Source organism: Mus pahari, chromosome 14, assembly GCF_900095145.1.
Source record: "Mus pahari chromosome 14, PAHARI_EIJ_v1.1, whole genome shotgun sequence".
NCBI classification, from domain to species: domain Eukaryota; kingdom Metazoa; phylum Chordata; class Mammalia; order Rodentia; family Muridae; genus Mus; species Mus pahari.
The window spans coordinates 87,390,698-87,418,503 of NC_034603.1; the positions used below are offsets into that span (position 1 = coordinate 87,390,698).

At 57.5% G+C, this 27,806-nt stretch overlaps 1 protein-coding gene across 4 annotated transcripts in view; it reads left to right on the forward strand.

The window, feature by feature from the left end:
- The window catches only part of Bahcc1 (BAH domain and coiled-coil containing 1), a 60,832-nt gene that overhangs the window by 16,429 nt on the left and 16,597 nt on the right, over positions 1-27,806 (forward strand). For all 4 annotated transcript variants that reach the window (XR_003845132.1, XM_029545797.1, XM_021213662.2 and 1 more), the window contains exons 3-11: positions 9,476-9,655; positions 18,907-19,029; positions 21,675-23,420; positions 23,633-23,741; positions 24,030-24,208; positions 24,320-24,478; positions 24,753-25,024; positions 25,198-25,528; positions 26,418-27,230. Coding sequence is in view for 3 of the 4 variants with exons in the window: in XM_029545797.1 (XP_029401657.1) it covers positions 9,476-9,655; positions 18,907-19,029; positions 21,675-23,420; positions 23,633-23,741; positions 24,030-24,208; positions 24,320-24,478; positions 24,753-25,024; positions 25,198-25,528; positions 26,418-27,230 (3,912 nt within the window). In the remaining variant the exon portion in view is untranslated. The remainder of the gene's footprint in view (positions 1-9,475; positions 9,656-18,906; positions 19,030-21,674; positions 23,421-23,632; positions 23,742-24,029; positions 24,209-24,319; positions 24,479-24,752; positions 25,025-25,197; positions 25,529-26,417; positions 27,231-27,806) is intronic.

Consider the following 27,806-nt stretch of genomic DNA (forward strand, 5'->3'; position numbering starts at 1 on the left):
AGACAGCCACAGTGTACTTGCGTATAATAAATGAATACATCACAGAGAGCTTAACAGAATGTAGTAGCACACGCCTTTAATCCCAGCTCTCAGGAGGCAGGGACAAGTGGCTCTCTGAATTTGAAGCCAGCCTAGTGTACATAGTGAGTTCCATGACAGTCAGAGCAAATACTGAGACAGCGTCTTCTCGGATCTGACCACCAGCAAGAAGTTAGTCCGTCTAGTTCTTAAGTGCCCTATGCAGCAAGGCGGGCCAGTTAGGAGAGCCACAGCGTGCATACCTGCTGCTCTGGAGCAGGCCTGGGAGGACACCTAGTGCAGGTCGCTAGCCTCTGGGTGCCTGAGGGAGAGGGCAGCGGGGAGGGGCTGGGAACCACAGGCAGAGCAGTGGCACCAGTACCAGGGACTTGCAGCGGCTCTCTGTTCCTGTAGTGCTGTGGGTCTGGGCGGTGGCTTTCCATAGAGCCATCACACTCTGGCTGTGGGCCAGAGAGGTCCCGGCCACAAGTACTGGGGGCTATCACCTTGTGTGAGCATGAATGGAGCCTGGAGGCTGGAGCTGCCACTAGCAGCTCTAACTTCCCCTCCCCCATGCCCTTAACCTCCCCCTCCCTCATATCCTTAATCTCTCAGGCTACCCTGTCTATGCAGCTCCTGTCACCACTGTGGGTCCTGGATGGGACAAGGGGTTACATAGACACTGGTCCGCTTGGCGGAAGGGGACATCCAGCCAGCCTGGTGATGTCTTTGTTTTTTGTTTTTGTTTTGTTTTGTTTTGTTTTTCGAGGCAGGGTTTCTCTGTAAAGCCCTGGCTGTCCTGGAACTCACTTTGTAGACCAGGCTGGCCTCAAACTCAGAAATCCTCCTGCCTCTGCCTCCCGAGTGCTGGGATTAAAGGCATGTGCCACCACGCCCGGCCAGCCTGGTGATGTCATTACCCACAGACACTCAACTAGGAAGAGTGAAAGTTTTCTATGGACTTTAGTCCTCTCCCTGAATGGTTGAGACCGGCCATATTCAGGATTATCCTTAAGGGTTACGGACATGGCTGAAAGGCTTGATACAAGGGAGTAGGGCGGGCGTCCATAGCTGGATCAGAGTTTCCAGCCCTGAGGATGGAGCTGACGCTTCTCTGAGAAGAGACTCAAGCATGTGAGTGTGCATTTGTAGGTCCTTGAATGTATATGTATAAACGCTTTTGTGTGAGTGTATACTGTGAACATGGATGTGAACAAGTGTGCATGGGTGGGAGGCCCTGATAAGCTACGCTGGGGTGGTCTTCCTTTATGTGGCTGGCTTATTTCAAGACACTGGGAAGGGAAGTGCCTGTTTAGTAGTGGAAGCTCTCCAAGCTAGGGGGTGTGGCTCCCAAGAGTGGTGTTGAGCAGCCCTCCTTACCTTCTCACCCCCTCGCTGCCCGTTCACCACCCCGAGGACCCGCCTGGGCAGCCAGGAGAGGTCCTGGATTCCCAGCCGCCCCAGGGCACACAAGGGGAGGTGTGAAGGACAGAGAGAGGGTATGTGCCCTCGCCCCTCCTGCAACCCCAGCCCCCGCCTGCCCGTACTGGGACACTGAATCACTCTGGGAAGAAGTCCAGTCCCCCTGCACCCTCCCCCCCAGTGGGGAGCCTTGGCCACCCCGCCTCCCGTCCTAGCCAAGGGGCTAAATTTACTCTTTTAATAGGAACCAGACTTATATCCGATTTTCCTTTTCTTTTATTAGTTCTGGGCTGTCGCTTGAGCCTGTCCCTTGTCATCACTGCCTCCCGGCCTTTTCCATGGTTACCCAGTTGAGTGGTTCAACCACAGAGCTTTCCTATTATGGCCTGAGAGTGACTTCCTTTGGGACTTCCGGAAGGTTCTCTCGGACTGGCCAAGGGGCTTCCCGGGTTAGGTGATCATTCCCAGGCCCAAGCCTAACGCCCACTGCTCTGCATTCTTGGCCTCTCCTTCAGCCCCCGCCCCGGGCTGTGGTTGCAGGGCCTTCCATCCCGGTTTCCTCCTCCCTTTCCTTCTGTTCCTCTCTGGGCCTGTCTTGGCCTCTTCTCCAGCCACCATCATGGAGCTGGCCCATGGCTTTTGTGGCGTGGGGCCCTGTGATGACTGGGTGTCCTTCCTACCAGAGCTCCGAGGGCTGAAGGGGAAGTTCCGGAAGCCTAGTGTTGAGCCGCAGGCTGACACCTGCTGGCAGTGGGCTTGAAGCTTTGGGGTGGTTTGACCCCAGTTTAAGATGGCCCCCCGCTAGCAAGCCTGATGGTGATGAGGGGAGGAAAAACTGGACTTCCAGGTGCTGTGGGGAGACAGCCTCGACCATGTGGCCTGACTTCTAGGGTGTTCCTAATTCCTCAGCCACTCTCAGGTCTGGGTCTTTCCTGCCACAAGAGAGGCAGCTGGGAGGCTGGGCAGAGTCAGACAGGTCTTAACGTTGCTGTCTGGGGCTGACTTGAGCCTATGTCTGGTTCCCTTCCTCCCAAAGCTAGCCTGAATGTTTCTCTACATCAGGGGAGGCGGTGGGCAGACCTACCAGGGTCCACCCAGGTCAGTCAGTGTCAGTCTGGTAAAGACTGGAGAACGTGCACAGTCTATGTGCCCTCGTGCTCAGGGATGGAGTTCGGAAAGGCTTGTATGCAGCCGTGGGTACGTACTCAAAACCACACAGTCTAGACATGCATGCATATAGCCAGTGCTCAGCGCACCCCAATATGTGTGACCTCCCAGCCACGCACACATTGTTAGAGAGAGATGTGCACACACTAGGAGACACACCCTTCGAGTGCTTGCATAAGATCCGTTCCCTCCCCTACCAAGTGTGCAACCCACGTTCCCTGCCTTCAGGTGCTGGGGCAGCTGGTTGACTCCAGCAGATGGGAATGCCAGGGGTCTCTGCATGCCCACAGACCAGTGCACACCAGGGGGCAGCCTCTAATTCCTGCCCTGCTGCTTCCAGTCACCTGGCTTGGGGAAGAGTCTTAGAATTGCTTCTCTACTGGGGCCTGGCACCCCACTCTTTTTTTTTTTTTTTTTAAAGATATATTTATTTATTTATTATATGTAAGTTACACTGCAGCTGTCCTCAGACACTCCAGAAGAGGGAGTCAGATCTCGTTAAGGATGGTTATGAGCCACCATGTGGTTGCTGGGATTTGAACTCAGGACCTTCGGAAGAACAGTCAGGTGCTCCTACCCGCTGAGCCATTTCACCAGCCTGGCACCCCACTCTTAACAACAACAACAACTCCTCCTCCTCCTCCTCCTCCTCCTCCTCCTCCTCCTCCTCCTCCTCCTCCTCCTCCTCCTCCTCCTCCTCCTCCTCCTCCTCCTCCTCCTCCTCCCCCTTCCCCCTTCTCCTCTACTACCACCAGGCAGGAGGGTTAGAAAGGCGTCACCCAGCTTCCATGCAGGCTAAACTGGAGCCTTTTCCTCTCATTCTGCACTTACAGAGAGCCCTGGATGGAAGTCCTGTTCTCCCTGGGGTTCCTGGAATGAGAGGAATGTGGGGTGGGGCAGAAAGGCTGTCTCTCCCTCCTCTGCTCCCTGTGGGATAGGCTTGGTCAAGAGGAGAGCTTTGCCCTCTCTCCCTCTTCCCCTTTAACTGCCGGAGGACTCACCTCTCTCCAGCCTGGTGTCTCGGGGTAGTTGACCAGCCTGATGTCATCATTGCCTGGTTAGCCCTACAGGGGACCTAGGGAGGCAGAGCAGGAAGCCTAAGGAAGAGGGGAGTCTGAATGGGTGTGAGCAGGAGGGTGGGAGCTGGCACAGGCAGTGGGTGCAGCCGCCAGACACAGAACTGAGAAGACCCATGCCAGCAGCCAGTCAGCTGGGCTTCCGGAAGCAACAGGAGCCCAGAAAGCCTGGGAAGGGACTTGTTTCTCTGGAGCTGCCGCCATCTCAGGGAGCTGTGGCTTTATTATTATTATTACTTTTTTTTTTTTTTTTTTTACAACCCATTTCACAGTTTCCAGAAGAGGAGGACACTGTCTCAGAGGCTAGCTTAACTCAAAACAAATGCTTGCTCCCTGTAACTCTGCTTCTGCCTGCCCCACTGACTCAGGATAGTGTCAGAATGCCAAGACAGCCTGGCCAGAGAACTGGTGCACAGGCATGGCTAGCTAGCACCTGGCCATCCAGCTGCCCAGGACTGGGCCCCGGTGTGCCAGGTCCTCGGGGGAAATCCTTGGCATGGTGTTAGGCTGTCAGACCCTCAAGACTTTGTTCTCCAGTGATCTTAACATCCAAGCTCCTAGGCACCCTAAGGTTGTCTCATGACATCACGTCTGTGGACTGTCTTGGCCACATGAGCAAGAGGAAAAGGGCTGTCTCTCTCTCCTCCTCTGCTCATGAGTTGGTTGTGTCTAGCCATGTAGACCACTTTTGCCTCCCGGACACTGCAGGTTGTTGCTACCCCTACGGGCCATATAGTAGCCTCAGTAGTCACTAAGATCTCCAGGTTTTCTGGTTTCATTCTCTTATGTGATTAAACAGGTCTGGCCCCAAACAACCTTATTATTTGGCTTATTCGGCTTACACTCCCAAGCCATAGTCTGTCTTTGAGGAAAGTCAAGCCAGGAACTCCAGCAGGAAACTCAATGAAGAAGCCATGGATGGATGCTGCTTGCTGGCTCATGTTTAGCTAGATTTTACACACACACACACACACACACACACACACACACACACACACACCAGGACCATGTGCCCAAGGAATGAGGCCACCAGCCTGGGCCCTCCTATATTAATAATCAAGGTGGATCTTCACAGACGCACCCACAGCCAACCTGATGTAGGCAGTTCCTCCGCACCCCAAGTGACGTTGAGGGGTTCATTCTTCCCATGAGCTGGTGCTGATGGTCAGCCCTCCCTCCAAGGAGCATGGCAAACCCAGATTCGGTCTCTTTCACGGCGGCAGAGCATCTTCCCAGAAACGGATCTAAGAGCTGTGTGGGGCCTGGGCCTCGGAGTGAGCGGCCATTCTCTGCTCTGTCTAGCAGTTTCCTGAGCCCTCTTGCTGCTGGCAGCCCTAGAGCAGCCATGATCCAGGTGTGGCCCATGGCCCCGGGCAGGTCACCGGCCTTGGCGTGGGGACAGAGTAGCCTCCCACGAACGAACGAACGAACAAACGAACGAATGGGCTGTGCTTTCTGCACGCATTGCCCGAGGTGTGTCAAGTAGGCCCTCTGGCAAGCTGGCTTCCAGCACGGTTTTCTCAGCCAGCCAGCCATTCAAGCCAGGCCTTCATGGTGTCCTGGGCAGAGCTGAGGTGGGCCTGGAGCTGAGACCAGAGCTGCCATCCAGTAGAGCAGCTGGTGGGGTCTGACATCCAAAGAATTGCCTGTCCCGGAGGCTGTCCTCCCCTCACTCTTCGCAGACCTTTCCTGGGAAGATGTTCAGGCAGTGGGCTCATCTCGTCCCGCAGAGGGGTGACTGGATGATCAATGGTGCCATTCTGCAGGCCTATTCAGTTTGGACCTTGGGGCTGTGGGTTGGGACTACGCTGTGCAGGGTAGAATGCGTCCTGTTCTTTAAGACCTGGGGACAGTGCTGTTGGTGTAAAGATCTGAGAGCCTGAGGTGAGGACCCCACCCCCACCCCGACTCGCTGTCAGGAGCCCTTCTGGGTCTGTCCACTGTACCGGGCTCCCCAGCGTCCTTCCTATTCTGGTAACCAGCGCTCATAGACGGGGACTTTGCCAAGAGCGAAGAGCCTTCAGCCTACTTCCTGGCCGGACTTGGCCTGAGGCAGTGGCCCTGGCCCAGGGCCCAAGCTGAACTGGGATCCCAGGCAGCCACTGCACCAACCCTGTCTGGGGTTGGCTCCTGGTCAGCAGGCAGAGTTTAGAAGGTGGCTGCCAGGTCTGCCCAGGGCTCTGTTTGCCTGGCACACGGCCATCGCCGCAGTCCTGGGCGGTGTAGGTGACAATAGAAACACAGGTCCCTGCTCCTGGGTTTTTTTTTTTTTTTTTTTTTTTTTTTTTCAGGTTGCTTAGAGACTGGGTAGGCTGAGGAAAACCTCAAGGAGCCAGCAGTGTCTCTTACCCCGCAGGAGTCGCTCGCTACCTACCATGAGGCTGTCCCGCTGGCAAGGCCTGCAGGATCTCTTTTTTTTTTTTCCCCACCAGAACAAGGATGGTGGGGAGAACCCTACTCCTCCACAGGCAGAGTCAGGACCATATGTGGTCTATGTGGGCCTGCCTGGGCCACCCCAAACTGCTGCAGGGAATGAAGTCCCCTGGAGCAGTGTCCCAGGAAGTTGGCTATGCCATAAGAGAACTCTGTGCCAAGGTCACCAGTGCCCAGAAGGGGGTCCCTTGAAACACTCATGGCAGTGACCTCTGGGCAGGGGATTTCCGCTGCCTTTTTATTGCTTGGACAGATGTGGCATCTGAGTGAGCGCACTGTGTTCCCCTCTTCGCTTTTCAACATGAGGGGGAGGAAAGGAGTGGAAACCCGCAGGAGGCAGGGGTGGGGGTGGGGCCGTGACCCTGCCCCCACCCCTTTAATCTCACAGACCCCACAGGCCCTGCTTTAATGGGCTTAGCGGGAGCATACAGAGAACTCCCTAAGAGAACCCCCCCCCCCCCCCGTGTCAGAATACAGGCAGTATGGGGTGGCCAGACCCCCAGGCTGGAAGACCTTGGCACAGGTCTGCCAGCCTCTCACAGGAGCAGCCCCTGCCCTTATTCAGCTGGGGTAGAGGGCCGACCAGGCCGTTGGCTTGTCTCTCGGTCCTCCAGTCAGAAGGACCCTCTTCTGAGACAGTATTGGAGCCAAGTTTCGGGGTCAGGATCAAGCTCCTAGGTTGCAGCACGATGGCTTGAGGCACACTGGGCTCTGACTTGCAGGCCCAGTTGCTCAGACATCCTGCTAGCTGCCCGGACCCAGTGGCTGACTCTTCAGGGAGCTGTGGGATCTTAGCCAGTGAGTTTTCCTGCTGACCCCTTGCCAAGGGGACGAGGGTGGCAGGGGGAGCTGTTGCCTCGACTCAGTTTTCTGGATCCATGGGCCCTGTGGCCACCTTGTGCACTGTGATGTGAGAGAGCACCAGGTACTCCATTCTCAGGCGGAGATCCTGGAGAAATTGCTTTTGCAGACCCAACTTTTGGACTCCATTGCTTCCCATGGCAATGCTTCCCTAAAAGGGTGCGGGGGTGGGGTGGGGTGGGGCAGGAGGAGTAGAAAGGCCCAACCCGGGCCAGCTAGGCGGGGCAGCCACATTCAGCCCACAAGCATGGCCCCCCACAGTCCCTGGAGCGGGGCAGGGAGGCCAACACTTCCCTTCCCAGCCTGGAGCCTTCTCCCCTGGCGTGGACACGCCTGTGGTCTGGACCGGGTCCCTTGGCAATCCCTACCATGTGGTCTTGTCCGGGAAGTCCCTGGCTCTTGGGGTACCTTCAGCGTGTTCTTCGTGGGCCTGCACAAAGCAGAGGACCCTCTTTCAGCCCTGCCTGGGTCAGCACTCACATGCCCTTCCTCTGGCTCTGTCTAAGGTCTCCTCCACTATGCACCCCATCCCCTCATCCCCTCATCCCCTCATCCCCTCAGACCAGGAGCTGAAGAAACCACTTTCCAACCACTAGGCTGGAAGCTAGTGGAACTCAGTAGAGATGCCAGGGTCCCACAGGGGTAGTCCCCTCCCCTACTGACTGCTTCCCTACTGAGTCACCCTGTGTTTGGGAAGTTCCCAGGGCCACGCCAGGCGAGATGAGGCATCACCAATATACCAATTCCCCTGCCCCCTGGGCGGGAAGCTACTACTGTGACTCACCTTGGGCTGGCCGGGCTCCACCCTACACTGCTCTGCCCTCCACCCCAAGATGGCCATGCACTCTCCCTGCCCAGGGACAGAAGTGGCAAGGTACCAGGGCAACATGCTGGGGTAAAAGACCAGCACTGCAGCCCAGACCACCCACCGAACAGCCCTGTGTGCAGAGGCTTTCTGTGCACGTATGTGCTGTGTGGACAAGAGCCGGTAGCTATGACAACCAGGGAGACTCACTTGGCCTGGCCCTGATGGCTGAACTCTGGCAGAGATGGGGCACAGACCACGACACCCACCAGTGAAGGATGCAGCTGGCTGGTGGGCAGGAGGAGAGGGTGGGCAGGCTATGGAGGCTAGCCTAAGGTCAGGGGCAGCTCGCCATCTGCTGCTTTCCCAGGCTACTGAGAAAAACACCGGCCCAGCCCAAGAAGCCCAGGGCTCTGTCAGATAAGTTGACCGTCTTCTGCTCAACGTCACCCCCAGCAGAGCCTGGTCCCAAGTGACCCACGGAGGACTTAAAGAGATACTCTGTGTAGATCTGGACTCTTTCCCTGACTAGTCCATCTTTCTCTAATCCAGTCTCCCCTTGCTCACCTGGGACTGGGGCCCCTTGTCTAACCAGCCAAGTGAAGGACATTTCTCCCACGCTGCCCAGGACAGGGCAAGGACCTCCGTCCCTGCAGCGGTGGCTCACAGCCTGCAGCTGGGACCCTGCTGGCTCTAGATACCTCACCTGGGCCCTCTCCGTGAGGTGCAGGCAAAGCTGGCTGACAAGTTCACTGGCAACAGAGAAGCCTTCGGGTGCCAGTGCCGCGGCCCGAGCGCCGTGCTAATGAGAAGGCCCACGGGGAGTCTATGTGGTTTTGACGCCACGCTAAGCACCTAGTTGGTGGTGACAGTATTGTAATTAACTAGTGGTCATACAGTTATTATGGTGGAGGCGATGTGTGTGCCTACGACAGTGGAGGGAACGATGACGGCTAGGCGATGCGGTTGCTGATGGTGTTACTGATAGAGTTGGTGGTGGTCATGGTGGTGGTGATATGCGTGCCAGCAGCGGTGGGGTACATCTGTTGTTAGTGGTGATAGGAATGGTGGCATGGGAGTAGATAGTGATGGTGATGGTGGTGATGTGGGTCACGGTGGGGATGTGGGTGGAGGTGGTGATCTGGTTGGTAGTGGTGATTTGGTTGTTGTTGGTGGTGACCTGGGTGGTGATGGTGATCTGGGTGGTAGTGGTTGCTGGTGGTGGCGAGGACATGACGGTGGCCGAATTATGTGGATAGTGACAGTGGTGATATGGCTGGCTCTGGTAGTACTATATGAGGGGTGATGTAGGCGGTGGTGGTATTGGCGGCGGTGGTGTGGGCTTTGATGGTGCTGTTGAGGGACGACATGGACGGTGGTGGCTGTAATATGGAACGTAGTGATATGGTTGCAGGTGGTGATGGTGGGTCAGTGGTGGTGGTGTGGGTGGTAGTGGTGCAGATGGTGGCTTTAAAGAAACAGGGTTCTACTCCAAAGACACTAGAGGCTCAGGAGGCTCAGGACAGTGTGTGCGATGGTCAGACACGTGTGTAGGCAGCTTTTCCTGCGATGGATCTCTGTATGAGCAAGGGAACCGAGGGGCACCCTGGAGGAGGGCTTTGAGGAATGGCCTTGTGCTTCTAACGCTGTATCATGGCGTGCCCACATACACTCTCTGGTCCTCTGTCCACAGCCAGCAGCCGTCTGATGGGAAACCCCCCAGCCTCCTCTTTCATGGGCAGCTTCCTCACCAGCAGCCTGGGCTCCGCAGCATCGGCACACCCCAGTGGCCCCACATCCTCTCCCTCTGAGCCGGCCTACCGAGGATCCCACCCTGCCACCTCTCAGATCTGGTTCTCCCACTCCCATGAAGGTAAGTCAGGTCCCAGGCTGCCCTGCTGGCAGGCCCTGTCAAGTGTGCTGGGGCAGGGGCTGGGGGTGGGGGGATGGGGGGGGAGGGCTGCCTCCCTGCTGAGGAAGGCTCTCAGGGGAGGTGGTAATTGGTTGGAAATGGGATGGCCCCAGTAGGCACTGGTCCTGGCCAGATGTGTGCTCCAGATGTTGGGCAGGGAGGGCTCCAGGGAGCTAAAGAAATGTGGAATGCAGCTGGGCCAGCCGGACTGGGCTGTGCCCTCCACCTCCTCAGACTCAAGCAGGCATGGGTTCCAGATGTGTCAGCTGGGAAGGAGAGACAGGGAGAGGAGCAGCAGGCAGAGACTGCTGTAGCTCCCGCCCCCAACTGCAGACCTGCCTGTGGTAAAGCTTCTCCTCAGCCTTCAGCCTTGCTTGCAGTTGGTACACTCCTGCGCTTCGGAGGTACCTGTTGCCCTCAGACACCATGAAACAACGGTCTCTAGAGCCCTGTTGGGACCTCCAGGCCTCTCCCGGGCTTTTCCCAGAATACAACTCACCTTGTCCAGATGTCTGAGGTCTGCTTTGCACTTTGTGTTATAACTTGGAAGGTGGCCCTGGGTCCCCAACATCCCTGGCCTGGTCATTGCTTGTGTTCCCTCGACTGCGCATCCCCCTTGGTGCAGGAAGGGTTAACCCCCCCCCCGCTGGCACGCGGGAGGTAATTGCAGTTGGCAGCGGGCACATAGAGCTCTCGCTCCTGGCACCAGGCACTGCCGTAACTCAATGACTGCTGCGCTCAGGCGTCGTGTTTACAGAGCGCAGTGGACCCACACACGGTGCACAGCCCGCCCGTGTTCTAGGCTGAGAGATTAGCGCCCGGCACTGCTGGAAGCCCAAGAAACCTCTCTTTGTGCAACGTGAAGGGGCTGTTTTCCAAACGGGACAGGTGACAAGTGAGGGACAGTTGTTAGAGTAATCTGGTCTTTGGGCTCTGCTCAGAGCACACATGTTGGGCAAGTGATAAGAAACAACTCTCTCCTGGGTGGAGGGGAGGCCAGCCAGGTCTTGAGAACCAACTCGGCAGAGCGGGGTCTTCATCCCAGACCCACCTGTGATGCTTTCTACCTCTGCCATCCCAGCAGAGTCCTGGGTGGATACTGGGTTGGCAGAGCTGGGCCCTAGTAAGAGACTCCCTGGTCAGCTGTGGGTGGCCCCAGGCCCCGCAGGAAACACTTGCTCTCTATTCTCTGACCAGGCTTTTGTGTCTGCTGGGCATCTCCCAGCTGGTCACAGCATCTGGCTCCCGGGATGTTTGCAGGAAGGGATGAGGGTGGCCAAGCAGGAAGAGCAGGCAATGGAGGCTACTCAAGAAGAGCTGCATCCTCTGGACTGACCATAGACGCAGAGATACCTGATTTCTGTCCTCGTAATCGGCAGTGGCCCATCAGTGCCCAGGAATGTCTGTCCACCACCTACCTACTCAGTAGACACACATGCCTGCTTCCTCTCCATCCTACCCCAGGAGACACCACCAGCAAGAAGGGCAGTTTGTGGGTGGCACCACCTGCCCTAGAGCCCAGTCCTATTCCCTACTGGGCCACTCACTCCAGAGGGTGAGTTGAGGCCTGCTGGTGACACCCACAACCATTTACTTCCCCTTGTGTCAACGGTCGTCTGGTAGAATTGCTTATGACCCACCTTAAGCGCCCTCAAACCTCAGACCCCACATGAGGCCCAGCCTCTGCAGGGCCTGTTTCCAAGGCCGAGCCCCAAGGATGCCCACTTGGCTGGTGAAAGCCGGTATCCAGGCAGTGTGCTGTGGAGAGTTCTCGGCTCTGTCTCCCATCCTGACTTGAGGCTTGGCTGTGTCACAAGGAGAGAGCTTTTTCCAAGGGCAGCAGGAGTCTCTTTGCCCGCTGCTGGGCACCCACTGTGGCAGGGGCAAGTCAAAGTTCCCAGAGTCAGGCGGGGGAGGGCCAGCCCAGGTGCATGCAGGACAAGAGGCAGGATGTTCAGGGCTCCACACCGAAGAGTATAGGGCCCACTGGGGGCTGGAGACAGGCGCGTGGGGAAGCAGCGGTCCCAGAGTGGAAAGCGCACGCTTGCAACCTTCCGAGTCCCACGAGAGTGGCGGCAAGTCCACATCTGTCTGGAGTCATATGACAACACATACCTCTCAGGCCTGAGCCTCAGGTTACCTCTTCACCATCAGCTCCTCCCCACCCTAGGGTGTCCCCCCCTCCTCCCCGCAGGGGTTCCCCCGTCTTCTACGTCTGCAGCCTTACTCCCTGACAGGCCACATGGTGCAGCCTGCTCTGTGCGGTAGAGGCCAGGGCGGGCGGGGTAGGAGCGAGTGGCAGTCTGGCTGGGTGCCCTGGCAGCGTGCCTGGCTGCTAGTCTGACGGGGTGCCAGCTGGCTCCACGTGCTGAGGCCTGTTTCTCGGCCATGTGTGTACAGGAGGGTGGGGGGCAAGGCAGGCAGGGGGCACGCGACAGGGCCAAAGAATGGGGGCCATCAGCATGGGGGCTTCCTGGGCAGTAGGCCAGGAGGCCCAGCCTTAGCCTATTTCTGCTCCCTCAAACCACCCCTAGAATGGAGAGAGGCAGGGACTCTTCTCAGCTTAGCTTGCTCACTGCTGCCTTCTGCCTGAGCCTTCTTATGTCTAGGGCAGGTAGGCCAGGCCGAGAGGGCTGACACGGAGTGGCTAACATCATATGGGAGGGAGTTAGCGGTCGGTGCTCGCCTACTTTTGCCGGGGACTCTCAGACAGCCAGAACACCCTCTCCTCACCATCTGTAAGGCAGCTGTAGAGCGGGGGATCAGACTTCCTGTGTGCCTGGGACAGCTGGGGGTTCAAGGGATGCACCCTAGTGTTGGAGGAGCCGCCCTGGAACATCTGGCCCAGAGCAGGATCTGCTTGTTGAGCCCCAGGCCTTCTGGCCCCTTAGCTCACCCAAGATGACGAGGGGGGGGGGAGTCTTGCCAGAAATGGACAGCAGGAGTTTGGGGTAGGGTGGACAGCAGAGTTAGCCTGGGGCAGAGGTGAGTGGCTAGATGCCAACCTGGCCTGAGTGGACGGGGCTGGGGTGTGGTGTGGCACAGCTGGCCCTATTGTCAGTGAGCGCCCCCCCATCTCCCGCCCCACCCCCCACCCCCGCCTGCTTGGGACCACCCACAGGGCAATGAAAGAAGATGCTGTTGCTAGGGGTTTGGGGATGGATACAGGAGCTTGGAGCTGACTCAGCCCTGCTGGTCGTGGTCTCTTATGCCACCTGGAGGGGGAGCCATGGGTACACGTGCCAGCACTGGCTGCCTGCCTAGCCAGCTTCTGTGAAAGCCACACCCACCCTGGTGGCCACTTCTCCATCGGTGTCTGGCTGCATTCCAGTGAGACATGAGCCACCACCAAGTGTGCCCTGCCCCTCCAGACCCCACACACTCCTTCGTTTCTCCAGCTGCCTCTGTCTCCCGCAGTACCTTAGGAGGCTCCAGAACTTACCACAGGGGCAAGCAAGCAGGGGCTGGAACGTGTCCATCCAGGAGACAGGTCCTATCCCACATCCACCCTCATGGGTGGCCCATCAGACTCCATCCCCTGGTGCTGCCCCCTAGTGGCTGTGCCTGCCCTAACACTTTCTTCAGACCCTGGATGTCGCTCCCTTTCTCTCTTCCGTCCAGGTTCGGTTTGTTTTCTTGAAACAGACTTGCCATGTAAGTCTGGCTGGCTTAGGACTTTCAATGAAGATCAATCTGGTTTCTAAATTGCAATGATCCCTTGGCCTCTGCCTCCTCGTTGACGCTGTGGGAATGAGCCCTTGCACCCTGCAATCTCTCCTTTATTATTTATTATTTATTTAAAGATTTATTTTTAATTATGTGTACGAATGGGTTTCTCTGTGTGGGTGCAGGTGCCCATGGAGCCCAGAGGAAGGCACTGGGTCTCCTGGAGCTAGGGATGCTGGGAACAGAGCTTTTGAGTCCTCTGTAGGAGTGGCATGCACACTTAACCGCCTGAGCCAACCCCACACCTGCTGTCTCTATGAGTGAAATGTCCCCTTTCTGTCCACACCCTTATCTACAAGGAGCTGCTGGACAAGCTAGGACAATCTGGCCACCATAAGATTTGGAGGACATCAGGGGGTTAGAATGCCTCCAGCCAGCCTCACAGCAACCTGCAGGAAGCAGTGCAGGGTCTCAGAGCGTCACACTCTGGTTGTCACAGCCCCAAGAGCTGCATCGGCCTTAGGTTCCCGTGCTCAGAGGCTCTGAGCCTGTTTCCTCACATGTTACGTACACTGGTTATCAGAGCTGCCGGGACACGGAACAGCCCAGGACTCGCGCTTCTTTTCTCCGCACCCGTCCTCAGATATACGTTGGGGGTACAGGGGTGGCCAGTGGCCATGGTCACCAGGCAAAGTTCTTCCTGATTCCTTGAGTCAAACCTAGGCAAAAACAGTTGCCAGCCAGATAGATGCACCTGCTCACCACCCGTGAGTGGAATCCCGGCACGGCGTACCACCCAGGATTGCCGCTGCAGCTGTGGGTGGCAGGGCTGTCGTCCTAGATGCCAGCAGGTGTTGGGGCCACATCCAGGATACTCCCGTGTCATGGTTTGCCCATCGTCAGTTGAGTTCCCCAGCCCCCTTGTCCTGCCTACTGGCCAGGCGCCTCCCTGTGATGTGGAGGGCTGTCCCTCTGGATCCAGGGCAGCCTGCCCATGGGAGCCTGGCTCCTCGGGCACTTAGGTATTCCTCTCAGCCTGGGGATATGGAGACTACGGGGGCCCTGTTCCCTGAGCAGTTGTGGGTCAGCACTCTGCCAGCCTTAGGGAGGAGACATATCCTGAAGGGTGCCACTCTAGTCTCCAGCCACTTGGGTGGCCAGTCCTGGGAGCTAGCTGCACTTTGAAATCCTGGCCTGGATGGCTAGGAGTCCGACCAAATAGGGTGAAGAGACCCTGAAGGAGGAGGGGCACTTGGCCGGGAGCTCTTGGGTTGTTGCTAGGTTTCTCCTTTCAGTCACTAAAGCAGAGATGGCAAGTGTCCTGTGAACTGGCGGCCACATCCTGTCTGCTCCCAGGGCAGACATGACTAGTCAATTAAGCAGCCTGAGAATCTCGCTTTGGGATTCTTCGCGCAGCACTCCTGGTCCGCCAGTGAGTAAACTGCAGTGGAAATCACTGGCTGTAAGTGATAGGTGGGTGTCTGGGAGAGAGCTGGCACCGAGTCACCGTGTCATCCTCCTGTTGTGGCAGCATCCTAAACGACAGGAAACATGAGACAGGGCTCTTGAGGAGCAGAAACGACCCCTGAGGTCCCAGGAAAGTGGGGGTTGGTAGCCCATCTGAGGACCTGCTAAGAGCCTGTTCCTTCTGGGTGGGCAGAGAGAGCCCCTGCCTTAGTATGGCTTCCCTACCCAGGTGCCTATTCACCTGCCCGCCCTGCTGCCTTGTCTTTTAGACGCTGTTTCTAGGTGGTCTCACTACCAGCCATCTTTTTTTTTTTTTTCTGCCTGTTGATCAGGAATCCTCACATTTCCCATCACCAGGGGCTTTGGTAGTTGTGGCAGCAGTAGGGCAGAACGGAACATCCTAAACCCAACTTCCAAACCTACTCAGGGCTGCTTCCCCAAGTCTGCCAGGAGTTCCAAGGCAGCAGGTGGCCTCAGATTTGCCATGTGACCACTGGAGCAGCCACAGAGGATGTAGGGAAAGGGAGGTCCTGGGGTCTGGGCTTTCCAGCAGGGGAAGGGGCCAAGCAGACCTGGTGGTCAGATGTGTGAGTTGTGAGGCTCTCTCTGCCTCAGGGCCCTCCCCCTGATTCCCAGGCTACCCCACCAGGGTCCTCCCTAGACCTTCCCAGCCCAGGCTTGGTCTTCTTGATCCTTTCAGGACACTGAGTCTCCCTGCCTTGGCTTCCGGTCTCAGAACAGCTGCTCTGATTCGAAAGTTGGTTTCTATTTTCCTCTTCAGTTCGGGGAGTAGTCTTGGGGAAAAGAAAGAAAGGGGCCTTTCTGTTGCTGGGCTAAGAGGAACCCCCTCTCCTCACCGTGTTTCCCGGGGCTCCTTGCCTCTCCTGTTCTTCTTTCTCAGTCAGTTCCGCATCTGAGGCCTGGGACATGAAGAACCTATGCATTGAAATGGCTGGTAGATTTCAGCCCCACTCCCTGGAGTGGCAGCCACCAACCTTTCCTCGGCACTCAAAGCACCCTTATTCAGCTAGCCAAATGTCCACTGCCCCCAGAGAACAGGGAGAGGCTCAGGCCTCATCAGGGGGTGCAAGGGGGAAGGGGGTGTCATGTGCCTGGAAATGTCTGGGAAGGAGGAATTTACAGACTTCTGTTTACCAAAAAAAAAAAAAAAGAGGCCCGTAAAACATTTAACAGCAGCCAATTACGGGGGACAGCTGCAGTGCTTTACCTACCCCCCCCAAGGCCCCAGCCCCCTGCCCAGCTGCTCTCACCCCCCCAGGCCCCAGCCCCCTGCCCAGCTGCTCTTACCCAGGCCTCTTGGCTTTTGTCAAGTCTTCCAGGAGCTGAGTTTAATCTGGCTAACATCTGCTGCAGATGTGTCCACACATACCAGGCCAACGGGGGTAGCTTTTTCAGCCTCGGCTTGCTCTTCAGTAAGAGGGGAACAGGCCTGGCAGTGGGGCACTGTCCCCAAGTCCTCCTGCGTGTGGTCTGAGGGGTACTCCCATCTGGGCAACGGCGGCGCCACACCATGCAGGCAGGTTTCTGTGTCACGGAAATCTCTGAGCATGGCCCCTGCTTTGTGACGCAGATGGAAAGATCTCTTCCCAATACAGTGCCAGAGAGCCACTGGAGTAGGGACTGTCCCACGGTGTCATTAGTCGGGGGTCTGCTTGTGGCAGTGGGATCTGAGGGGTTCTAGGTGGTCTCCACTCCCAACTTGTGTGTGTTTGCTGTGAACTGTTTATGAGCTCCGAGTCCTTTCCCTGAGCCGGATGCCAGGGATGGACGGTCCAGAGCTGCCTGGTCCCTGAGCCGGGTGCCAGGGATGGTCAGTCCAGAGCTGCCCAGTCCCATGCCACAGAGGTTCCTCTCCTTCAGCATCCAGGAGGACCAGCTTTTGGCAACAAGGAACAGACAGGCGAACGCCTGTAGTATAGGGAAATGCCAAATGCGAACGCCTGTCTGTGCTAAAAGAATAAGGGGAACAAAGTAAAGACATCCTGAGTGAAGCTGGGCTGTGAGCCTATCCATGACCCCATTGTGACACTGATCTCAAGCGCCCTTTATCAAATAACAACACTTCTTGCCCTGGGTTCCTCCCTGGGGACTGTGGCAACCTCCTCCCCTCTGCTTACTGTAGTCGAGGAGACGAAAGGATTCCCTTGTCCTAGTCCCGCGCTGCCTGAGAAGTGAGACCGTTGGGAAACTCTTGGGGACAGCAGTGGTGTCCCCAGAGAGAAACTCTTCTAGGGTCTCCATGGGGACACGCAGAACAGCATACATGCAGAGCCCAACACCCGCCCGGTCCAGCTGCTTCTCTTCGAGTCTGTCTGTAGTACAGGGAGCTGCCGGATGTGCCTGCTGAGCATCTCTGAGTGCTCACCCTCCGTCTCTGCCCGATGCTCAAGGAGGACCTCGAGTACTCCAACCCCACACACTCCCCGCTAGCCTTTAGATTATTCATACTGAATTGACTGGAAGACCTTGGTTAGCGTCGAGGATGTACGGTCCCTCGTAAGGATACCTTCAGTGTGACCCAGTCTCCTTAAAGAGCCTTCACCCCGTTTCGCAGAGAAAGCCAGCTGTCTTGGTCACAGCAGTGGGTAGGGTCAGAAGCTACCAGCCAACAGCAAAGACTCTCCCTATACTCTTGTCAGGCCTGGTGGAAGGGACCAGCCAGGATGCCATAATCCTAGAGACAGTGGCCCTCTGGTCCTCCAGTTCAGAGCCTCCCAAGGAGAGAGCTGCAGCTTTTTTTTCCTGTTTAAAAGTATTTTAGACGGACTGGTTTTGCTTTATGTGGTGAGTATTTTGCTTGCGTGTGTGTCTGCGCCACATGTGTGCCTGATACCCACTAAGGTCAGGGAATGTTCAGTTCCCTGGAAATGGAGTTATGCGTGGTGGTGAGACACTCTGTAGGTGTCGGAATTGAACCCAGGTCCTCTTTGAGAACAGCTGGTGTTCTCTTTCTTTCTTTCTTTCTTTTTTTTTTTTCAAAACTGGGTAGCCCTGGCTACCTTGGGACTCACTCAGACCAGGCTGTCCTTGAACTCGGAGATCAGCCTGTCTCGGCCTTCCAAGTGCTGGGACCAAAGGTCTGCACCACTTTAGTCAGGTTCTTAACCACCTTGTCATCTCCCCGTGCTGCTGCTTTTGTGCCACCACCCCCCTCCCCCCTACTTCACCCACCCCCACCCCCTCACTCCCCGCCCTTGCTGCCAGGTCAGTCATCTTTCTAGCCAGCCAGGATCTCCTGGAGCAGGGGAAAAGGGACATTGTTCCAGGGGACAAGAGACACTATAGGCCCAAGGTCAACAAGGAAGGATTGACTCTAGGCTGTGGTTAGCATTCCTGAGCCCTGTAGGCACATCCCTTCAGAACTTTGGCTGCCTCTGGGGGACAGACCACAGCCTGAGAGGGGCTACTATTTAAAGTTACCAGGTTGCAGTCGGTGCTAAGGCCTTGTTCACACCGTGCCTAGGACCTCGTGGACACAAGTAGATGCTCCCCTCCTGTAGAGAGCTCAGTTGAGGGGAGAGACCTGTGGCTTCCAGCGAGCGGGAACTGACCACATCCCAGCTTCACCTAGCTCGAGTGTGAGTCGCCCAGACCAGCTGTGGCACAGCCCAATGCTACCATCCCATCTGCTTCCTGGGTGCCTGTGGAGGTTGCAGGCTGGAGGCCCTGTCTGGTCTGCCTCTCTCTCTGAGCTGAGAACTCATGGAGAGTCCATCCTGCACCCTTCCTCTCCGGCCTCCTCTCTGAGCCCCTTTGTTGCCCGACCCCGAAGCTTCTGCCACACCAAGAGCTGCTGGGAGGGAATCAAAGGCAGCCTCGCCCCTCTCCAGACCCTGGCCCATCAGCAATTCAATTTGTGCTGCACCGGAGGGATGGTATTAGTCGAGTCAGAGTTAATATGATGTATTGATGGGTTGATTTCCCACTGGTAGGCTGTGAGCGGCTCTGCGGGGGGTTGCTCCCCAGCTGCCTGGATGCATCTTGCCTCCATGGGGTCAGGATGGTAAGGGCCCGGGGAGCTAAGGATTGTCTCTACAACCAGTACTTTGCTTCCCTAGCTCCTGCGTACCCCAGATTTTCGGGGAGCCTGGCATCTACCTTCCTACCCATGAGCCACTTGGATCACCATGGAAACAGCAATGTTCTCTATGGGCAACATCGTTTCTATGGAACCCAAAAAGGCAAGTGCTGTGGGGCTTGGTGTGGGGTGCAGGCATCCCGTGGGTGAGCTGAAGGGGTACCAGTAAAGGCAGGAGGCTAGGTGAGACCCAGAGGGCGGATGTCCTGGCACTGCTGCCAGGTGCAGGGTACAGGTGCACTGCTCCTTGAGCGCACCCTGACCTGTACCTGCTCTTGGACACGGGGCAGGAAGTGTTCTGGGGGAGGGCTGAGCTAGTTCTAGGCTGCCCCTGCCCCAGCCCTACCCCTTGAGAGGGTTCCTCATGTAGGTATTGCAAGAGCAAGTGACTGAGCTCCCAGCTGGGGATGTGCAGGAGACCTGACTAGAGGAGGCTGGGGGAAAGCGCAGAGATCTCAGGCTCTGTCACTAGGTGGAGGTGTTTTTGTTTTTTTTGAGGGTCTGTGTCAATTTGGGGATGTTCTCCTATGTTGTGGCTAGAGGCCAGGACTGGAATAGGGACCACAGTTCAGCTTCAGGTGACCCCATGGTGAGATAAGACCGGAACCCAGACAGGTCCCATAAGGCCAGAGTTAGTGATGTCAGGGAGCATATACCAGGGCAGAAGTGTGTGTGTGACTCGTTTCCAGCCCAGACTGTGTGTGGGAGGGACCACCAGTTTGAAGAGGTAAACTCAGCTTAGAGGTGGAGGTCTAGGGGCCTTCTTGGGGTGCTGGACAGCGGTAATCCCCATGTAACAGGTGTGCAGCAGGTGGAGAGCAGGTGAAGCTGGTTTCAATAAATCCCTAGGGAGCCCCCGTGGGGGCAGATGGCAGTCTCCTTGCCAGGAGCCTTTAGGAACTGAGATATGGACAGAGTACAGGATTCCTTCGGGTGGCTCTCCCGGACCAGGAAGGTGAACTAGGGACCTGAGGGTGTGTGTCTGACCTGTCTGAATCTTTGAAATGGTTCGGCACATTTGGGCACTGAAGAGTCTTGGAACCCTGAAGCTCAGCATAACCTTGGCCTTGCTCAGCCTGGGCTGGCTATGGTTGGTGCAGGCTGGCCTGCTTGGGGTGTGTGGCCAGGAAGTCTACCCCAGCCCCACCCAAGGGCCGGATGTCATCCTAGAGGCTCTGCCACATCCTCCCTGGAACCAGAGTTGGACACTTGTGGGCCGGGTCCACACAGCCTCCCGGATGCCCCATGCCTGCGGCTGTTTTGACAGCATCTGTCAAGGGTGGGCAGGTGGCTCGTCTGAGCCCTAGAAACCAGACTAGTGAACCAGGGCCCAGGACTCCCTCTGGGCGGCGGGGCGGGGCCTACTGGTGTCTTGGCCGCTGCTGGTCAGGCCTCTCGGCTTTCACAGTACTGTTGTGGAGCTTCGTCCAAGAACATTATTTGGTTTGGGAAATTAAGCTAATTGGGTTTCTCCTGGGCTACCCCTTTCCCCGCTCCCCTTCCCCTTGTTTCTAATTAGAAGAAGTTGACAAGGAATTTACATGACTGCGGACAGTTTTACAAGTTGCAAATGTTTTCTTTTGTTTTTTTGTTTCCTTGCCTAGTGCCCTTCCTTAGCTAGGGCCTCACCCTGCTGCCCACCCACCCAACTTGGGGGGGGGAGGCAGGGCCGTCCCCAGAGTCTGCCAGAGGTCTGATGTGGCTCCAGCTTGGCTGGCAAAGAGTGGATGTCCCTAGAGCTTACTGATGACAGCCTGGAGCTGACCCTACCTGGGTACAAAGGGTTTGCCCCAGGTCCAGGGCCCGGGCTGGACAGCCTGTCCTCAGGAACCCCCTCCCCAAGCTGAGGGTCCCACGGCTGGTTTTGCAGCAGAGAATATTTCCTTTCCCCCTCCCCCAACCCTATTAGCCTGAAATAAGTCAGGTAAGACGGTGCATTCTAGGGACTCCTCAGCATGTCCACACCACCCATCTTCAGACGCTCTGGGCTCACTCTTGGCCCTGGCAGTCACAGCACTTGATGTGGGAGACAGGCAGGAGCTACAGGCATCACTGCCCACTCTGCCGCTATGTGCCCGGCTAACCGCAGCCCTTGTTCTGGGTCGCACACAGCTAGAACTTTGTAGAGCCATCTATACCTCTGAGAAATCTCTGAGATACTGAGCTGGCTTGGAAAACACCAGGCCAAGGCCCTGCAACGCCAGGCTCTGAAGACTAAAGCAAGGAGAGGAGAAGGGGGGTGGCCACCATTTAGAAAGGGAAACTTCAGTTTGGAAAGACAGTGAGGTTCAGGCTGTGGATAGTGGTGACGCTGGGACCACACAGCTCATGCGCTCAATACCCCTAACTGAACACTTGAAGATGGTTGATTTATGTTGTGTATATGTGTCTATGATTAAAAAAAAAAAAAAAAAAAGACAAAACACCTTTTAGATCTTTAAATTTTCGTGTTCTCTGCATGACTGTTTGTCTGCACGTACGTACGTGCACCTGGTGTGTGTCTGCTGCCCACAAAGGTCAGAAGAAGGTGTCAGCTCTCCTGAAGCTGGAGTTATGGGTGGTTTGTGAGTCGCCCTGTGGGTGCTGGGAGCCAAACCTGGATCAGTGCTCTTAACCCCAAAGCCATCTCCAGCCCCCTCTTTGATTTGAAAAACAAAACAAAACAAAAAATCCCGGGGTGGGGACACTCGGTCGAGACTCATCGCTGACCCTACACTTCCTGTTGACCTTGGCGCTTCTGGTTCACAGATAACTTCTACCTGCGCAACCTACCCCCACAGCCTACCATCCTACCCGCCAACCACAACTTCCCCGGAGTGCCCCGAGCCACCCCTGCCCATCCCATCGGGTCCTGCAGCCGGGACCGCATCGAGGCTGCTTCACTCCAGAAGGGTCCTAAGGAGTTTGACCGCTTCCTCATGGGTAAAGAGGTGGGCAAAGAGAAAGTTAGCAAGGGAGCAGAGGGCAGGGAGCGGCCAGCGGTGGAGGAAGACGGCGGTAAAGACCGACAGAAGTTGGTGCCACCCATGCCCGCCGAGGGGCCCTGCAAGGAGGCGGGCCCTGCACCCCGGGGGTCCTGTGAGGGTCGTCCCAAACACCTCACCTCCTGCCTGCTCAACACCAAGGTACTCAATGGAGACATGAGCAAGGCCTCACTGGCCAGCTGTGCGGGGAGCATGCTGGGCAGGCCCGGGACAGGTGTGGCAGCACCCGGACGCTGTGCCAAGGAGGTGGCAGGCCCTGTGGAGCCTGGGCCAGCCTTCAGCGAGTGCCTGGAGCGGCGGCAGATGCTGCATCACGCTGTGTCCTACACGGTACCCTCTGGCCTGTCTACTGGGCCGCCCCCGCCCCTCAGCACTGGCCCGGCTGGCTCTTTCCCCTGCCTGCAGCTGCATGCAGGTCCAGATGGGCTCTGCCCCCTGCAGGACAAAGTCTCCCGGGACCTAAAGGCCAGCGGGCCCACCTTTGTGCCTTCCGTGGGACACCTGGCTGACAAGAGCCGCTCTTTCCAAGTAGCAGAGGCCTGTGCCGTGGCAGATGATGGAAAGGACCGGCACCTGGATACGGCCATGGCCGCCGACCATGGTGCACACTATGGAGTCTCCTACGCCCACCTAAAGGCCGAGGGCAAGGGCGAGCGGCGACCCGGGGGCTTTGAGGCGGCCCTCCACCCCCGGCTGAAAGGCTTGGAGTACCTCGGTTCAGGCCCCGAGGCCCCCTTCCCTGGACTTCCCAAAGGCAGTCTGGACAAAAGTGGCTACTTTGAGTTGCCCACTTCACAGGACTGTGCCCGGTCCAATCACCAAGACCCACTGGGTGGGAAGGCCACCCAGGCCTGCTGCACTTTAGACAAAGTGGCCAACAAAGAGGCCCCTGCTGGCCCCCCAGGGGGCCAGAAGGTAGCCAGGATCCGGCACCAGCAGCACTTGGTGGCTCCTGAGGTAGAATCGGGAGGCGGCGGGGCCGAGACGAAACGCAAGTCCGTGGAGCTGGCTTCTCTGGGTTATAGCGGGCACCACATGCCTCCGTGGGGTGTTCAGACAGGCCACGACACCTCCATGGCCATCATCGAGGAACGAAAGGGCAGTGCCTACCTCGACCCTTTTGGGAGCGGCTTACAGCAGGCGGCCCTCCTGTCCCAGGAGCTGCCCACTCCGCCAGATGAGGTCTCGGCCATGAAGAACCTGCTCAAGTACAGCAACCAAGCCCTGGTCGTGGGCCAGAAGGCTCCGTTTGTGGGCCTGGGCGGCCTCAAAGCTAGCTGCGTCCAGCAGGAAGCCAAGTTTCCAGCCACTAAGGGCCCAGGCCCAGTGGAAAGACCCGACTGCGCCCGCAGCAGGGATCATGAGGCCCCACATGGAGACGGGGAGGTGAGGCAGCCACCCGTGGGCATCGCGGTGGCCTTGGCCCGGCAGAAGGACACGGTCAGCAGGCCCGATACAACCTACAATACCAACAGTGGGCGGCAGGGCAGGGCCGCCCCCACCTTCAAAGGTATGACGTCCCTGGTCGGGGAAGCAGGGCTGGTGTCAGCCATAGTGATTCTTCCTGTGAACCCCATGGACTCCCTGCTTCTGCCCCTCCAAAGCCCCTGCAGGGCCGGGGGACCCTGCCTTAGTCCCTCAGCCCCAACTGAAGGCTTGCTTTAGTCGGTGCCTCTCTGACCACACCACAGCCTGGTTTCTCTGCTATCTCTACTTGGTCAGGTGCTGGAGGACCGCGTGCCAGCCATGCGCTAGATCTGGAGAGCGAAGAGGAGAGGTCACGGGCGTGCGAGGAGCGCCTGGGGCTGCCTGGCCGTGAGCTGCTGTTACAGTAAGAGCTGAGTGGCTGCCCTCGGTGGCTCTGCCCTCTCAGAGCCCTCGTGGGAGGAAGGGAAGTGTCATGACCGTGACATCAGGCACTGGCCTTTCATGTGCACAGCATTCCAGCGTCCCCAAAGGGTCCTGTTCACTCGCCCTCTGCCAGCAGCACCACTGCTGGAAACTGAGGCTCTCCATCTCCTGGGGTCTCCATCTCCCCTTGCAGGTGGACAGCCTGTTGAGGGACCAGGGTTGGTCGGGGCAAGGGAGGGGGCCAAGCTGGCTCTTAATAATCTTACAGAGACAACAAAGACCTCGTGGAATTTGCCCGGATCCACCCTTCAAGCAGCTGCCCCGGAGACCTGCCCCCCCACCTCATGATGCAAGGCGGGGACCCGGCCCCCCACCCCCATCCTGCCCACCCCCACTGGCTGCCCCGCACCCGTAGTCCCTCCTTGTGGATGGGAGGACATTCCTATGGTCAGTGTTCCCAAGAGCCGACTGGGGGCCTGGCTTGGGTTGGAGGTCATCCTGTCTGTCCCGGCTGACCACCGGGGAGTGGGAAAGCCTGAACACGCCTCTGTCCCTCAGGTCTCGGACATCCCGCCCTGCACCAGAACCTACCCCCTGGCTTCCCCGCTTCTGTGCCCGGCTCCATGCCTTCCGTGTTCCCCCTCCCCCAAGAGGCAGCCACACAGTTGGTCATCTTGCCCTCGGAACCCACACCCCACACCACCCCTCACACACTCGGTAAGGACCCTCTGCAGTCTGGCTGTCTGCGCGTGGGGCTGTCAGCAGTGGATTTGAGGAGGGCAGCAGCAGTCTTGGTATGGAGGCTGGGCGAGACAGGAATATGGCCGCCCGGGAGCCAGGAGAGAGCTGTATAGCTTATCTTCCCAGGGACGGGGTAGGGATGGGCCGAGAAGGGCTGGTGGGAGATGAAGCTGGTAGATAAGAGGGAAACCGGCCCAGGTGGGCCCTTCATCTCTGACTGGAACTGATAGTCCTCTGGTCCTGCCTGCAGCTGAAGTTATGGACCAGGCCTCCCTGTGGCCCCCCATGTATGGGGCCCGGGGCCCCGCCTCTCACATGCAGCACCCGGGCCAGCTCCCTGTGTACTCTCGGTCCCAGCTGCTTCGTCAGCAAGAGCTGTATGCACTGCAGCAGCAGCAGCAGCAGCAGCAACAACAACAACAACAGCAACAGCAGCAACAACAACAGCAGCAGCAGCAGCAACAGCAGCAGCAGCATCGGGCCACACAGGCCCTGGAGCTACAGCGAGTTGCCCAGTTCCAGGTACTATGTCCCCAAGAGCCACCTCAACCTGAGATCCAATTCAATTCTCCCCCCCCCCCCAGGTCCCGGGCAGATGGACCCCAGACATCCCTGCATGCCTCTCACCAAGCAGTGGGCCACAGGGGTACCAAGGGTGTGGCCGTCTGAGCCTCTTCCCCCACGCCCCCCAACAGCGCAAGCCTGAGGATCGCCACATGGAGCTGGAGGAAGCTGCCCAGGAGAAGACCCCAAAGTCCACCCACAAGCCAGTTGCCTTAACCCCCATGGCCAAGGGCACCCCCTCATCCGCCACCGCAGGCCTGGTCAAGCTATCGCCCTGCTGTCAGTCGCCCACTCTGAAGACCCCTGCGAGTTGCCCCACACCACCACCTCGGCCCAGCGCCCCCTGCACTTTACCCATCTGCCCTACTGGCAGCCCAGGGCCTGGCTCCAAGGTGCCTAGTACCATGGACAAGAGTGAGGAGGGCCAGCGGGCTGGAACCGACCTGACCACGCTGGAACCAGGTGAGGAAGGAGTCTCTTTGGCCTGGCGAGTCCTACCCCTACCAGGTGGGCGGAGCTGTCCGCCTTCTACCCGGGCATTCCCGCCATCCGTTCGTAGGTCATGAAGCCCCTCTCCTTTCTCTTCCCTCTTGGCAGCCCTCTTATGATCCAGGTGTATAATGACCCAGCCATAGGCCCCTCTTTACCTTGGGTAGATGGGGTAAAATAACCAGACTCACGCCTCCGCGACCCAAGCGACTGCCGCAGAGGGTGGCACCAGACTTGGGACTTATCCTCAGCCAGTGGGCCCAGATCTTAACAAAACTGACAGAGAGGACACCACCACCATTGGGGGCCAGAGAAATAATCTTCCCTGCCCGAGGCGAAGCGAGGAGAGGTGGCTGTACTGGGGTGGGTCGTGTGTCTGCCACCCAATGGTTTTCTCTGAATCAGGCAGCAGACAGAGGTTTTGTGTTTGATCTATCTATCTATCCATCTATCTACCTATCTACTATCATCTATCTATCTATTATCTACCTATCATCTATCATCTATCTATCAATCTATCATCTATCTATCTATCTATCTATCTGTCTATCTTTTTATTTACAGTTAATGCCTCTCAGAGGCTGCCAGCTTGTTCTCGTTCAGGGAAAACCCCAGTTCGAGCACCATGGTTTTAAAAAAACTCCCTCTTTTCCAGACAGCCACACCAGAGGGGCCCCCAGGATCTCTGCGGGTTCCTGGTTGGGGCTGGTACTGGTTCTGAAACCTGTCTTCTTGTTGGTCCTTCATCCCCATGTCTCCTGTCCTTTAGGCCAGGAAGCCTCCCTCCTGTCTCTACCCTGTCACGGAGCCACACTTCCTCTACTGTTTGCAGCTGGCTCCTCACCTGTGCCTTCTTTTACAGACCTGCCTCCAGGATTGAACCCCACGGCTGGCCTGGATCTCTCCCTCCCTCCAGACGTGCACCCCTCTGACCTCCCAGACCCCAAAACTATGCAAACCACTACCCCAGGGACTCGGCCCGAGCCCACAAGGACGTTCCTACCTGGGGAGCTACCCCCCTGCAGCCCCAGGAACTTAGAGGAGCCTGGGCTGCCCTCAAGGGCCAGGGATGCCACCCAGGACCTTGCCAATCTACCCCCTCCTGTTGAGGGAGGACTCCCACCAGGGAAGGCAGAAGACCCCAGCCCACTCGAGGGGTTACAAGCACTGAAATTTGGAGACCTCCTCGAGGGAGGGGGAACTGAGGCCACTGGCCAGACGAATTCTCAGGGAGGGATGCAAAATGAGAGGACTGTGGATCAGGGGGTACCACAGCCCCCTCTGGGGGCTACCCCTCAAGCACTGGAACAGGTAGCAGGGAGCCCAGCTACCCTGGACAAGGATGAAGGTCCACAGAAGGTCCCTGATGTGGCCCAGCTACAGGAGGAGGAAACCCAGCCGGAGGAGAGCAGGGGGGACTCGGAGGTGGACCGGGGGACTCTCAACCATAGCCACCCACCCAAAGCACTGCCAGGCTTGGATGCCCTGGTGGCTGCTACTGTGGACCTAGGAGACCTGCCTGACATCAGCCTGCCAGACCCTCAGACCCCAGCAGCCTCCGTGCCCCTCAGCACGGCTCCTCTGCCCCATAGCTCAGGGATTCATGGGATTGCCCTGCTCAGTGAGCTGGCTGACCTGGAGACCCAGCGGCGGAAGAGTGAGCTGTCCATGCAAGGTGAGCTCCAGCTCCAGCTCCAGCATCCTTCCCTGGTACCCTGAGAGCTGGACCCTCGGGGTCAGACAGATGGTAGCCTTTGGCCTGGAGCAGCTGTCCCTAAAGAAAGGAAATCCCCAGGGAAGCCCCAACAGGTCTTCCTTTATGGAAGTCGGATGCAGGTGTGTCACCTGCCACTGGATTCACCCCAGCCTGGAGAAGCCACCTGATCCTGGACGGGACCTTTGGGTCCAGGATCACTCCTCTGTGGCAGGTTCAAGCCATAGTGCTACGGCAGCCGTCTGATCTGTCTCCACTCAGAGGAGGACACTTTGAGGCCTAAGGCAGACATTTAGATGAGGCCTGGTAGCAGGAAAGGGGCCAGGAATCTCCAGTCTACTGCTTTGTCTGGGCAGAGACACCAGACTTAGATCCTTGAACACCCCCCCCCCCAAACCTCAGGAGACTTCACATCCACCAGGCCGCGGCTATGGCTACAGCTGCAGGTCTTCCACTTCAGACTGTTTTGGGGGGGACAAGAGTTCTTTTTTTGTTTGTTTGTTTTTGTTTTTCGAGACAGGGTTTCTCTGTGTAGCC